The sequence below is a fragment of the Scyliorhinus torazame genome, chromosome 2 (assembly GCF_047496885.1).
Source record: "Scyliorhinus torazame isolate Kashiwa2021f chromosome 2, sScyTor2.1, whole genome shotgun sequence".
Taxonomy (NCBI): Eukaryota; Metazoa; Chordata; class Chondrichthyes; order Carcharhiniformes; family Scyliorhinidae; genus Scyliorhinus; species Scyliorhinus torazame.
The window spans coordinates 261,348,428-261,363,262 of record NC_092708.1 but is presented as its reverse complement, the minus strand read 5'-3'; the positions used below and the strand labels follow the sequence as shown (position 1 = coordinate 261,363,262).

The 14,835-nt window shown below is 48.9% G+C and overlaps 1 protein-coding gene across 1 annotated transcript in view; it reads right to left on the bottom strand.

The window, feature by feature from the left end:
• Positions 1-283: 283 nt before the first annotated feature.
• The window catches only part of knl1 (kinetochore scaffold 1), a 240,322-nt gene continuing 225,770 nt past the window's right edge, over positions 284-14,835 (bottom strand). The window contains exon 26 of the mRNA XM_072486289.1: positions 284-1,034. Within this exon, the coding sequence (XP_072342390.1) occupies positions 914-1,034 (121 nt within the window). The 3' untranslated portion in view covers positions 284-913. The remainder of the gene's footprint in view (positions 1,035-14,835) is intronic.

The window sequence follows — 14,835 nt, the reverse complement described above, 5'->3', positions numbered from 1 at the left end:
CCGTTCCTTCACTGTCGCTGGGACAAGATCCTGGAACTCCTTCCCTAACAGCACTGTGGATGTACCTACACTTCAGGGACTGCAGCGGTTCAAGAGGTCAGCTCAACATAACCTCTGATGGGCAACTAAGGATGGACAATAAATCCTGGCCTAACCAGCTATGCCCACATCCCGTAAACAAATTTAAAAAAAAGATTAAATGGCCATTTATCTTAACATCTGCCACATAACTGTGACTGTGCTACAAAATGAATTAAAAAGCACAAGTATCAGGATCAGTAGCTGATATGGAAATTCTTTAATTACAATAAAAGACACACAAATTACAGCACAAATACTTTGCATTCTTAACTCCAGAGAAAAACTATATACTTTGTGCTAGTCTAGGCAAAAGAATCAAGTGCTGAGTGATAGAATATGTATCACCCATTTTGGTAGTTAGGTCACCAGGATAAATCTTGTACTCTGTACTGCTGCGTGTAACAAGAATGATAAATGTGTCATTTATATCAGCGTACCAGGGTGAAATACCTCCAGGTAATTAACCTCCACCCAGAAGAGCACTTATTTCACCAGTGTCACGGAAAGCCATCCTTGCAGCTTCTCAGCATAAAATGGCCAAATTGGGGGGCAGATTTTGTCCTGCCACTCAGAATTGCCCAAACTCAAATGTATACATGTTCCTTGTAGCCAAGGGAGGAAGACTTTCATCTCTTCGGTCTGAGCCACATTCAAAAACAGTTCATGACTCTCAGAAGGTGTTAATTCACAGCAACTTTGTTCCCATCCATTGTTGTCTTAATATACAAAGTTATTTGAAAGACCCAATAATACACAGGAATGGTAGCTGGATTTGCTTTAGGGAAGACAGCTGAATGCTCATTCTTTCTTCGTTAGGGGGGGATGAATGATGTCACCGGAATCGGAGAGCTCCAGGAATGATGAGCAGCATCAGGAAGAGACTCTTCACAATCCTGGTGAGGTACTTGGGTCCTGGTTTTACTGTCAGCAGGACTTCGTTAATATGTTCACCACTACAAATGAAAAAAAGTTAAAATATTAATTTATCAGCAGCATTAAATAAGTTAACTTTTACAGTGAGTAACTTCGCACATCGGAGTTCTTTAATAGAAATATTTCATCACTTAAAGCAGCTGATCTGGTTGTCATCACATTGCTCTTTGTGGAAGATTACTGTGCATATATTTACCACCGTGCTTCCAACATTACAATGGCAACTTTTCATCAAAAGTACGTAATCAGCTGTAAGTCGCTTTGGAACAGGTGTAGATTGTGAAAGATGTATAAATGTAAGATCGACATGTTTTCTTTAATACCACAATTTCCTACGTGGATTTATCATCAATTAAATATTGTAAAAGTCACAATATATGTTTAAAGGTTACAGACATAGGAACTTAATAGGAGTAGGCTGCACATGCTCTTAAGCAGTTTCACCATTCAACAAGATCATGGCTAATTTTTTTCAATATTTTTATTCAAGGCATTTTCATTGATTTCGAAGAAACACTCAGCACCAATAACAGTCACTCCCAAACCAAAGTCCAAATACAAAAAGAACCCTGTATCCCAACCTGCATCACCTGCCCCTTTTTTGAACAATAACACCCAAAAGGAAAACCACCCCCAGTGTGGGGAAATATTAAAACCAAGTTTTGAAAATATTCTAGCTGTGGGAAAGTATACTGTGGGAACACATCAGCTTTTCAGAATTCAGACTACAACTGTGACAATGTAACAAAGTAAGCACAGCCAGTAAGTTCGAATGGAGTGCCATTCATAAGTCACAATTCAAAACTTGTAAGCCAACAGGGGGCAAAGAGGGGGAAGGTACCAAAAACGTGCAGGTATAAAGTTCTTGGTGCACGTGTTTCCTGCTCTCTTTGTTCTCTTTCCATTGTTTACTTTGCTTTTGTTTCTTTCATTTGTATTTGAAAGTGTACAAACCAAGTTTTACTATTAACTCAATCTCAAACACTATTATCTCAGTTTCCGGGCTCCCCAAAGGCATCATGATCACATTCAACAGCCTTCTAATGTTAGCCGACAGCTGCCACCCATTCACGAACCCCATCTGGTCCTCGCCTATCATCCCTGGCACACAGTCCTCCAAGGCCAGCACCTTAGCCAAAAACGTCACGTCAATGTTTAGCAATGATATTGGGCGGTATGATCCACACTCCTTTGGGTTCTTGCCCTTCTTTAAAATAAGTGAAATGAAAGCCTTCCAAGTGCAGCCTTACCAAGGTTCTATACAAGGGTAGCATGACTTGCCAGTTTTTATATTCTATGCCCCGTCCAATGATGGCAAGCATTCCGTGTGCTTTCTTGACTACCATGTCCACTTGTGTTGCCACCTTCAAAGATCTGTGGACCTGCACGCCCAGATCTCGGACTTTCTATATTCCTAAGAGTTTTGCCATTTACAGTATATTTCCCCTCTGTTCGATCTACCAAAATGCATTACCTCACATTTGTCCGGATTAAACTCCATTTGCCATTTCTCTGCCCATATCTGCAACCTATCTATGTCCTGCTGCATCTTCTGACAATCCTCAACACTACCTGCCAGTCCACCAACCTCGGTGTCAACCACGAACTTACTAATCAGACCAGCTACATTTTCCTCCAAATTGTTTATGTACACTACAAACAACATGAGGCCCAAGCACAGATCCCTTTGGAACACCAGTCACAACCTTCCATTCAGAAAAACACCCTTCTACTGCTACCCTTTGCCTTCTGTGACTGAGCCAGTTCTGTATCCATCTTACCACCTCACCTCTGATCCATTGTGACTTCACCTTTTGTACCAGTCTGCCATAAGGCGCCTTGTCAAAGGTTTTACTGAAGTCCATGTAAACAACATCCACCGCCCTCCCCTCAATCATCTTTGTCACCTCCTCAAAAATCTTTATTAAGTTAGTGAGGCACGACCTCCCCTTCACAAAACCATGCTGCATATCGCTAATGACTCAATTTGTTTGCAAGTGGGTATAAATCCTGTCCCTGAGAATTCGCTCCAATAATTTACCTATTACTGACGTGAGGCTCACTGGTATATAGTTGCCTAGATTATCCCTGCTACCTTTCTTAAACAGCGGTACCACATTAGCTATTCTCCAGTCCTCTGGGATCTCACCTGTAGCCAATGGGGATACAAAGATGTCAGTCAAGGCTCCAGCAATTTCCTCACTTGCTTCCCTCAGTATTCTGGGGTAAATCCCACCTGGCCAAGGAGACCTATCTACCTTAATATCTTTTAAAAGACCCAACATCTCCTCCTTTTCGATGTTAACATGATCCAGACTGTCAACACACCCGACCCAAGAATCATCTTCCACAAAGTGTCTTCCTTTGGTGAACACTGATGCAAAGTACTCATTTAGTACCTCGCCCATTTCCTCTGGCTCAACACATCCTTAAGTGGTTCAATCCTTTCCGTGGCCACCCTCTTGATTTTTGCAAATGAATACAAAGCTTGGGGATTCACCTTAATCCTACTTGCCAAGCAAGGACTTTATGATCCCCTCCTAATTTCCCACTTCAGTACCTTCCTACTTTCTTTATAAAGGGTTTCGACTGTCCCCACCCTTCTAGACCGTACAAAATTCTCCTTTTTCTTTTTGACGAGGTTCACAATATCCCTCATTATCCAAGGCTGCCTAAACTTCCCATACTTACCCTTCGTTCTCTCAGGAACGTGACTTTCCTGAATCCTAATCAACTGTCGCTTTAAAGACTCCCACATGTCCGATGTTGATTTACTATCCAACAGCCGCATGCAATCCAAATTCTTAAATTCTTGTCTAATGTTGTCGTAATTTGCCTTTCCCCAGTTTAGCACCTTTTACCCTCATCCCTGTCCAAAAGTACCGTAAAACTTATGAAATTGTGGTCACTACTCCCAAAATGTTCCCCTAGTGAAACCTCAACCATCTATCCAGGTTCATTCCCCAGATCCAGTACTGCCCCTTCCCTAGTTGGACTACCTACATATTGCAGCAAGGCGGCTTCCTGGATACACCACACAAACTCTGCCCCATTCAAACCCTTAGCACCAAGTGAGTCCCAGTCAACATGGAGGAAATTAAAATCCCCTATCAGAACAACCCTGTTACTTTTGCACCTATCCAAGATCTCTACTCATCTGTTCCTCTCTCTCTCGCTGGCAGTTGGGGGGCCTGTAATAAACGCCCAACATTGCGATTGCCCCCTTCCTGTTCCTGAGCTCCACGCAGATTACCTCATTGTATGAGCCCTCTTTACATATTTGCTCCTCAATTTCCCGCTGACTATTTGGGGCCTTGTACTACAATCCTATCAAAGTGATCTCTCCCTTTTTATTTTTCAGTTCTACCCATATAGTCTCATTGGGCGACCCTGGGATAAATCCACTCTCAGAACCGCCGTGATATTCTCACTTATCAAAAGTGAAACTCCCCCTCCTCTCTTACCTCCTGTTCTATCTTTCCTATAGCACCTGTACCCTGGAACATTGAGCTGCCAGTCCAGCCCCTCCCTTAGCCATGTTTCAGTAATAGCTATAAAATCCCAGTCCCATGTACCCATCCATGCCCCGAGTTCATCTGCCTTGCACGCCAGGCCTCTTGCTTTGAAATAAATGCAGTTTATTCTAGACTTCCCTTGCTCTCTGCCCTACTTTCTCAGTAAGAAGTCATACAAAACCAGGTTGAAGTCCAACAGGTTTGTTTCGAATCACAAGCTTTCGGAGCACTGCTCCTTCCTCAGGTGAAAGAATTCTGCATTGTCGTGCGTCCTGAAGGCCGTCTTGGAGAACGCTTACCTGAAGATCAGAGGCTGAATGCCCTTGACTGCTGAACTGAAGTTTTCCCGGACTGGAAGGGAACATTCCTGCCTGCCGATTGTTGCACAATGTCCGTTCATCGGTTGTCAACCGCAACATAGTCATTAAACCAGCAGACAAAGGAGGAGCTACCATCACTCTCAACAGAACGGACTACTGCAAAGATGTGTACCGACAACTCAACAAATCAGGAACACACTACAGTTACCCGCAGATCCGACCAAAGAACACACCCGTCAACTCAACAGACTGATCAAGACCTTGGATCCAGACCTTCAGAGCACCCTACGCGCTCTCATCCCACGTACAAGATCTCTACTGCCTCCCAAAAATACACAAGGCCAACACACCAGGCTGTCCTATCATATCAGGCAATGGTATGCCTGTGAGAGAATCTCTCTGGCGACATTGAGGGCATCTTGAAACCCATCGTACAAGGAACACCCAGCTTCTGTCGCGATACGACAGACTTCTTACAGAAACTCAGCATCCATGGACCAGCTGAACCAGGAACATTCCTCGTCACAATGGACGCCTCAGCACTCTGCACCAGCATCCCCCATGACGACGGCATTGCTGCAACAGCCTCAGTACTCAATACCGACAACTGCCACTCTCCAGACGCAATTCTGCAACTCATCCGCTTCATTCTGGATCAGCACAGTAGCATAGTGGTTAGCACATTTGCTTCACAGCTCCAGGTTCGATTCCCGGCTTGGGTCACTGTCTGTGCAGAGTCTGCACGTTCTCCCAGTGTGTGCGTGGGTTTCCTCCGGGTGCTCCGGTTTCCTCCCACAGCCCAAAGATGTGCAGGTTAGGTGGATTGGCTATGCTAAATTGCCCTTAGTGTCCAAAATTGTCCTTAGTGTTGGGTGGGGTTATGGGGATAGGGCGGAGTTGTGGGCTTGGATAGGGTGCTCTTTCCAAGAGCCGGTGCAGACTCGATGGGCCAAATGGCCTCCTTCTGCACTGCAACAACTATGATACAACGTCTTCCCCTTCGACAACAAGTTCTTCATCCAGACACACGGAACAGCCATGGGGACCAAATTCTCACCTCAATATGCCAACATCTTTATGCACAAGTTTGAACAAGACCTCCTCACCGCACAGGACCTTCAACCGATGTACACCAGATACATCGATGATATATTTTTTCCTTTGGACCCACGGTGAGGAATCACTGAAACGATTACACGATTAAATCAATAAGTTCCATCCCACCATCAGACTCACCATGGACTACTCTCCAAAATCGGTTGCATTCTTGGACACACTCGTCTCCATCAAGGATGGTCACCTCAGCACTTCGCTTTACCGCAAGCCCACGGATAACCTCCCTATGCTTCATTTCTCCAGCTTCCACCCTAAACACATTAAAGAAGCCATCCCCTATGGACAAGCTCTCCGTATACACAGGATCTGCTCAGACGAGGAGGAATGTAACAGACATCTACAGATGGTGAAAGATGCCCTCGTACGAACAGGGGATATGGCGCTGAACTCATCGATCGACAATTCCAACGCGCCACAGCAAATAACCGCACCGACCTCCTCCGAAGACAACCACTGGACACAACCGACAGAGTACCCTTCGTCGTCCAGTTCTTCCCCGGAGCGAGAAACTACGACAGCTTCTTCGCAGCCTTCAACACGTCATCAATGAAGACAAACATCTTGCCAAGGTCATCCCCACACCCCCACTATTTGCCTTCAGACAACCGCGCAACCTCAAACCATTGTTTGCAGCAAACTACCCAGTCTTCAGAACAGCGACCACGACACCACAAAATCCTGCCATGGAAATCTCTGCAAGATATGCCAGATCATCGACATGGGTACCACCATTACACGCGAGAACACCACCCACCAGGTACGTAGTACATACTTGTGTGACTCGGCCAATGTGGTCTACCTCATACGCTGCAGGAAAGATTGTCCCGAAGCGTGGTACATTGCCGAGACCATGCAGATGTTGCGACAACGGATGAATGGACATCGCGCCACAATCGCCAGGCAGGAATGTTCCATTCCAGTCGGAGAACACTTCAGCAGTCAAGGGCATTCAGCCTCTGATCTTCGGGTAAGCATTCTGCAAGACAGCCTTCAGGAAGCGTGCCAACGCAGAATCGCTGAGCACAAACTAATAACCACGTTCCGCACACGAGTACGGCCTCAACCGGGACCTTGGATTCATGTTGCATTACATTCACCCCCATTATCTGGCCTGGGCTTGAAAAGTCTTACCAACTGTCCTGGCTTGAGACAATGCACACCTCTTTAACCTGTGATTATCCCTCTCTCTGGATCTGTGAAGACTTAATTGCGTGCAAAGGCTCGCATTCAAAGTATCGTCTTGCATCTCTGACTTGTCTATATATATATGTTTCTGGAACATACCTCTTCATTCACCTGAGGAAGGAGCAGTGCTCCGAAAGCTAGTGATTTGAAACAAACTTGTTGGAGCTTTAACCTGGTGTTGTCAGACTTCTTACTGTGCTCACCACAGTCCAACGCCAGCATCTCCACATCACTGATCACTGCTTTCTCAGACCATCTGTCCGGTTATATTTTGTGCACTGTCCCTGTGTTTTATTTCTTTTAGCCTTACTGGACCCATTATCCACAGTCTATGTATTGTGGCCCTTTTTGATTTTTGTTTCTCTGCTTTTCACTTCTCCCCTTACTGCCTTTTGATTCTGTCCCCACTTTACTTCCCTCCGACTTCCTGCATCATTTCCCATCCCCCTGCCACATTAGTTTAAACCCTCCCAGCAGCACTAGCTTGAGGACAGCTTTTCTATTCCCTCCCATTTGGGGTGACCTTGTGTAGTCTGAAACTGACTGCTCAGTCACAGATGCTGCTGCCCAATGACATTCTTGCATCTGTTGCCTGTGTGCAGATTCTTCACAGGGACTTCCCAGCTCTGTCCCCATTGCCAAGCTCCCATCACCGCAGGTCTTGGTCAATAGACCCTGGTAGAAGCAGACGTGCAACTTTTTTAGTATGGGGATCTTGGAGCTGCATCATTATCCACATAATCTTGGATGGGTTGATTATTGATGTGTCAAATCACCCTGCCGCTACAGCCTTCTTCTGCCTTTGCAGCTGGTGAGAGACTGTTTTCCTTCACCTGTTCTACCATTGAGGACTTTTATTACATCTCGTGGAGGAATCGTCTCATCCTAGGAATTAACCTCGTCACCCATCTCCCTTGGATAGAAGCTAAAAACTATACACAGTACTCCAGGTGTGGTCTCAAAGGCCAGTACAATTGACTTCCTTACTCTAGCTCTCTACAAAGATCCAGGAGGCGCGAGAAGGTAAGTTAACTGGAGTTTTATTTGAGTTTAAGGAAACGGCCGCTGTTGCGCGATACAGCACAAGAGGTCCCGTTCGGGACTAACAGAAGTGCCGGTCCCAATCCAGGTCAGCTTTTATTATTTATTTATTTGTATAAAAACTGATTTTATTTCAACTTGTATCAAAATAGATTACAGCAAATAAACACCCCGGGAAACATTCTTCCCAACAATCAACTATCCAGTTTGTACAGATTTTCCTCCATTTTCAGCCCCCCGCCCCCCCCCCCCCCCCCCCCCCCCGACGAACAGCTCCTCAAACACGGGTCACAAACACCCCCCACCTTTTCTCGATCTCCCCTGCTGAGCCCCTTAACTCACACTTTATCTTCTCTAACCACAGGAAGTCGTACAGGTCACCCAACCATGCTGCTACCCCCGGTGGCGATGCCGACCGCCACTCCAGCAAAATTCGTCACCGTGCAATCAAAGAGGCGAAGGCCATGACATCGGCCTTCCTCCTCTCCATGAGCTCCAGCTTCTCTGAAACCCCAAATATCGCCACCAAAGGGTCCAGGTCCACTCCCTCCTCCACTATCCTGGCTGAGACTGCAAACACTCCCGCCCAGACTTCCGGGTGCGGCAATGACCAGCTGAGTCGCACGTTTCGGCAGCTCCCGTTGGAACGGACTTTTGGGCTCTTAATAGGAGCCCCAACGGCAATTTAAACGGCAAAAACACTGCGGTAAACCAGAAGGGAATCCCCCCGGACACGCATGGAAAAGGGAGAGGGTAGCGGCCGGATTGCGGAGGGTCCTCTGGAGCAGCGGCAAGGAAGGGAAGCTCAAAGCAAGATGGCGTCGGAAGGTGGCCGTTTGCTATGGGGCCCGGAGCAGCAAGAGTTCCTGCGGCGCTGTGTGGAAGAGCTGAAGAAGGAGCTGTTGGCCCCGATATTGCAGGCGATTGAAGGACTAAGAGGAGCAGAGAACCCAAGAGCTGGAGCTTCGGGTCGTCAAGGCAAAGACTGCTGAAAACGAAGATGAAATACAGGGCCTGGCGGTGAAGGCAGAAACGCACGAGGCACAACATAAAAGATGTGTGGAGAGGTTGGAAGCGCTGGAGAATAACTCAAGGAGGAAGAATTTAAGAGTTCTGGGTCTTCTCGAAGCCGCAGAAGGGGCGGACGTCGGGACATATGTGAGCACGATGCTTCACTCGCTAATGGGATCGGAGGCCCCGACGGGCCCTTTGGATGTGGAGGGAGCTTATCGAGTTCTGGTGCGAAGACCAAAGGCTGGAGAAATACCTCGAGCTATAGTGGTGAGGTTTCTCCGCTACAATGACAGAGAGACGGTTCTCAGATGGGCGAAGAAAACTCGGAGCTGTAGGTGGGAGAACGCGGTGATCCGCGTATACCAAGATTGGAGTGCGGAGGTGGCGAGAAGGAGGGCAAGTTTCAATCGGGATAAGGCGGTGCTTCACAAAAAGGTCCAGTTTGGAATGTTGCAACCTGCGAGATTGTGAGTCACACACCAAGGGAAGCACCACTACTTTGAGACGGCAGAAGAGGCGTGGACATTCATTGTGGACGAGAAGCTGGAATAGTCTGGCGAGAGAAAGAGCTTTTGGGGCAAAGTGGTGGTGTGATTACGGGGGGGGGGGGGGGGGGGGGGGGGGCGGGGGGAATGATTTTTCAATTTGTTAATTTTGTGATCCTGTAACTTTTCTCCCTTCCCCATGTTGGGGGGGGGGGGGGAGGGAGGAGAGCATGAGGAACTGTGGGCACTGGCCATTAGGGGCGGGGCCGAGTGGGAAACGCGGGCTTTGTTCCCGCGCTATGGTAATTATGGCAGGAACAGGGACGCAGGAAGGAGGGGGCCTCGCACAGTGGGAGCCGAGGACAAGGGGGGAAGGTGAGGTCAGCCAGAGTTTGCTGACTTCGGGGAGCAACATGGGGGTGCAACTACGCTAGAGGGGGATCTAGCGGATGGGGGGGGGGTAACTGGGTTGCTGCTGCTAAGAAGGGGGAGCTGTTTTGGGATGGGGTGGTCGAGGCGGGAGGGCACCGTCGGGGGGACATACGGGTACGTGGGAACCGGGTGAGGAGCGGAGTTAAAAAAGGGGATGGCTAATCGACATGGGGGGGGGGTAAAGAGCCCCCCAACCCGGTTGATCACGTGGAGCGTGAGAGGGCTGAATGGGACGACTAAAAGAGCACAGGTACTCGCACACCTAAAGAAATTAAAGGCAGATGTGGTTATGTTGCAGGAGACGCATCTGAAACTGATAGACCAGGTCAGACTACGTAAAGGATGGGTGGGACAGGTGTTTCATTCGGGTTTAGATGCGAAGAATAGGGGGGTGGCTATCTTAGTGGGGAAATGGGTACTGTTTGAGGCAAAGACCATAGTGGCGGACAGTGGGGGTAGATATGTGATGGTGAGTGGCAGATTGCAAGGGGAGGCGGTGGATCTGGTGAACGTATACGCTCCGAACTGGGATGATGCAAATTTTATGAGGCGTATGTTGGGACGTATCCCGGACCTGGAGGCGGGAAAGTTGGTAATGGGGGGAGACTTCAATACGGTGCTTGATCCAGGGCTGGACCGGTCGAGGTCCAGGACCGGGAGGAGGCCGGCAGCGGCCAGGGTGCTCAAGGACTTCATGGAACAGATGGGAGGGGTAGACCCCTGGAGATTTAGTAGGCCTAGGAGTAAGGAGTTTTCATTTTTCTCCCATGTTCACAAAGAATACTCACGGATAGACTTTTTTGTCTTGGGAAGGGCACTGATTCCAAAAGGTGACAGGGACGGAATATACGGCCATAGCCATTTCGGACCACGCTCCACATTGGGTGGACCTGAAGGTAGGAGAGGAAAAAGAACAGCACCCACTCTGGAGAATGGATATGGGCTTATTGGCGGATGAGGGGGTATGTTTAAGGGTGAGGGGGTGTATTGAAAGGTACTTGGAGCTTAATGACAATGGGGAGGTTCAGGTGAGAGTGGTCTGGGAGGCGTTGAAGGCGGTGGTCAGAGGGGAACTGACATCCATAAGGGCACATAAAGGGAAGCAAGAGGGTAAAGAAAGGGAGCGATTGCTGAAAGAACTTCTGAGGGTGGACAGGCAATATGCAGAGGCACCGGAGGAGGGACTGTACAGGGAAAGACAAAGGTTACATGTGGAATTTGACCTGCTGACCACGGGTAAGGCAGAGGCACAGTGGAGGAGGGCACAGGGTGTACAATAGGAGTATGGAGAGAAGGCGAGTCGGCTACTGGCCCACCAATTGAGGAAGAGGGGAGCAGCGAGGGAGGTAGGTGGGGTGAGAGATGAGGAGGGAGAGATGGAACGGGGAGCAGAGAGAGTGAACGGGGTGTTCAAGGCATTCTATGAGAGGTTATATAAGGCTCAGCCCCCGGAAGGGAAGGAGGGAATGAGGTGTTTGCTGGATCAGCTGGAATTCCCGAAGGTGGAGGAGCAGGAGAGGGCGGGACTGGGAGCACAGATTGAGATGGAGGAGGTGGTAAAAGGGATTGGGAGCATGCAAGCGGGGAAGGCCCTGGGACCGGAAGGATTCCCGGTGGAATTTTATAGGAAATATATGGACCTACTGGCCCCGCTTTTGACGAGAACCTTTAATGAGGCCAGGGAAAGGGGACAGTTGTCCCCGACTAAGTCGGAGGCGACGATATCGCTCCTTTTGAAGAAGGATAAAGACCCGCTGCAGTGTGGGTCCTACAGGTCCATTTCCCTTTTAAATGTAGATGCTAAGCTCCTGGCCAAGGTGTTGGCGACAAGGATAGAGGACTGTGTCCCGGGGGTGGTCCACGAGGATCAAACTGGGTTCGTTAAGGGGAGACAGCTGAACACGAACATACGGAGGTTGCTAGGGGTAATGATGATGCCCCCACCAGAGGGGGAGGTGGAGATAGTGGTGGCGATGGACGCCGAGAAAGCCTTCGACAGAGTGGAGTGGGATTATCTGTGGGAGGTGCTGAGGAGATTTGGTTTTGGAGAAGGGTTTATTGGATGGGTACAGCTGCTGTACAGGGCCCCGGTGGCGAGTGTGATCACGAACAGGCAGAGGTCCGACTACTTCCGTCTTCATAGAGAGACGAGGCAGGGGTGTCCCCTGTCTCCGTTACTGTTTGCATTGGCGATTGAGCCCCTGGCCATAGCACTGAGGGGCTCCAGGAAGTGGAGGGGAGCACTCAGGGGAGGAGAAGAACACCGGGTATCTTTGTATGCAGATGATTTATTGTTGTATGTTGCGGACCCAGTGGAGGGGATGCCTGAGATAATGCAGACACTCAGGGAGTTTGGGGAATTTTCGGGGTACAAATTGAATATGGGGAAGAGTGAGTTGTTTGTGGTGCATCCGGGGGAGCAGAGCAGGGGAATAGATGATTTACCGCTGAGGAAGGTAATAAGAGATTTCCGGTACTTAGGGATTCAGATAGCCAGGAGTTGGGGAACCTTACATAGGCTTAATTTAACAAGATTGGTGGAACAGATGGAGGAGGATTTTAAGAGATGAGACATGGTGCCCCTGTCACTGGTGGGTAGGGTGCAGGCGGTCAAAATGGTAGTCCTCCCGAGATTCCTTTTTGTTTCAGTGTCTTCCGGTGATGGTCACGAAGGCTTTTTTCAAGAAAATTGAGAAAAGTGTTGAGTTGTGTGTGGGCCGGAAAGACTCCGAGAGTGAGGAGGGGGTTCTTGCAACGTAGCAGGGTTAGGGGGGGGGGGCTGGCATTACCGAGCCTAAGTGAATACTATTGGGCCGCCAATATTTCAATGATGTGTAAGTGGATGGGAGAAGGGGAGGGAGCGGCGTGGAAGAGATTGGAGATGGCGTCCTGCAAAGGAACCAGCTTACAAGCACTGGTGACGGCGCCGTTGCCGTTCTCCCCGAAGAAATACACTACAAGTCCAGTGGTGGTGGCAACGCTAAAGATTTGGAGGCAGTGGAGACGACATAGGGGAAGGACGGGAGCCTCGGTGCGGTCCCGATAAGAAATAATCATAGGTTTGTCCCGGGGAGAATAGATGGGGGATTTGGAGCATGGCAGAGAGCTGGGATTGTGCAACTGAGAGATCTGTTCGTAGACGGGACGTTTGCGAGTCTGGGAGCACTGACGGAAAAATATGGGTTGCCCCAAGGGAATGCATTTCGGTACATGCAACTGAGGGCATTTGCGAGGCAACAGGTGAGGGAATTCTCGCAGCTCCCGACACAGGAGATTCAAGACAGAGTGATCTCAGGGACATGGGTGGGGGATGGTAGGGTGTCGGATATATACAGGGAAATGAGGGACGAGGGGGAGATCATGGTGGATGAGCTGAAGGGGAAATGGGAAGAAGAGCTGGGGGAAGAGATTGAGGAGGGGCGGTGGGCTGATGCCCTACGTAGGGGAAACTCGTCGTCCTCGTGCACCAGGCTAAGCCTGATACAGTTCAAGGTTTTGCACAGGGCGCATATGACCGGAGCAAGGCTCAGTAAATTTTTCGGGGTAGAGGATAGGTGTGGGAGATGCTCGAGAAGCCCAGCAAACCACACCCACATGTTTTGGTCATGCCCGGCACTGCAGGGGTCCTGGGTGGGGGTGGCAAAGGTGCTTTCGAAGGTGGTGGGGGTCCGGGTCGTGCCAGGCTGGGGGGTTGGCTATATTTGGGGTTGCAGAAGAGCCGGGAGTGCAGGAGGCGAAAGAGGCTGATGCCTTGGCTTCCCTAGTAGCCCGGCGAAGGATATTGCTTATGTGGAAGGAAGCCAAATCCCCAGGCGTGGAGACCTGGATAAATTACATGGAAGGGTTTATAAAACTAGAAAGGATAAAGTTCGCACTAAGGGGTTCGGCTCAAGGGTTCACCAGGCGGTGGCAACCGTTCATTGACTACCTCGCAGAACGATAAAGGAAATGGAAAGGCAGCAGCAGCAACCGGGGGGAGGGGGGGGGGAGGGGGGAGGGCTCGGGCAGGTCCTCAGGGGTATTTTTGTATAGATATTTGTGCTTGGTTATGTATATTGGATTGTTTGATTTTAACTCTGGAGAGTTATTATTTTTGTTTTGGCAGTTGCCATTTAGTTTATATTATTTATTTATTTGTTAAAACGGTCACTGTTATATATATTGTTTTATTGTTGTAAAAAGGTAAACCTTTGTATTGACTTGTTTGACCGGAAAAATTTGAATAAAATATATTTTTTACAAAACACTCCCGCCCAGAATCTTCCCAATTTTTCAAAATCCCAAAACACGTCCACATGATTCGCTGGCCCCTGCCCACACTTCTCACTCATCTGCTACCCCCTGAAAGAACCCACTCATTCTCACCCGAGTCATATGCACCCTGTGCACCACCTTAAACTGTATCAGGCTCATCCTTGCGCAGGAAGAGGTCCCTTTTACCCTTCACAGTGCCTCACTCCATACTCCCCAATTAATCTCCATTCCCAACTCCGCTTCCCATTTCTCCTTGATCTTCACCACCCGTTCGCCTCCCTGCTCTCCCAGCCACTTATATATTCTTCCCTCCCCAACCACATCCGGAAGCAGCAGTCGCTCCAGCAGCAATCTAGCAAACCCCTTCCAGACCTTTCGTGCAAAGTCCCTAACCAGCAGACACCTGCCTGAACTCACTACCCCTCGGCAGCTCTACCCTCTCCCTTAGCTCCTCCAGAC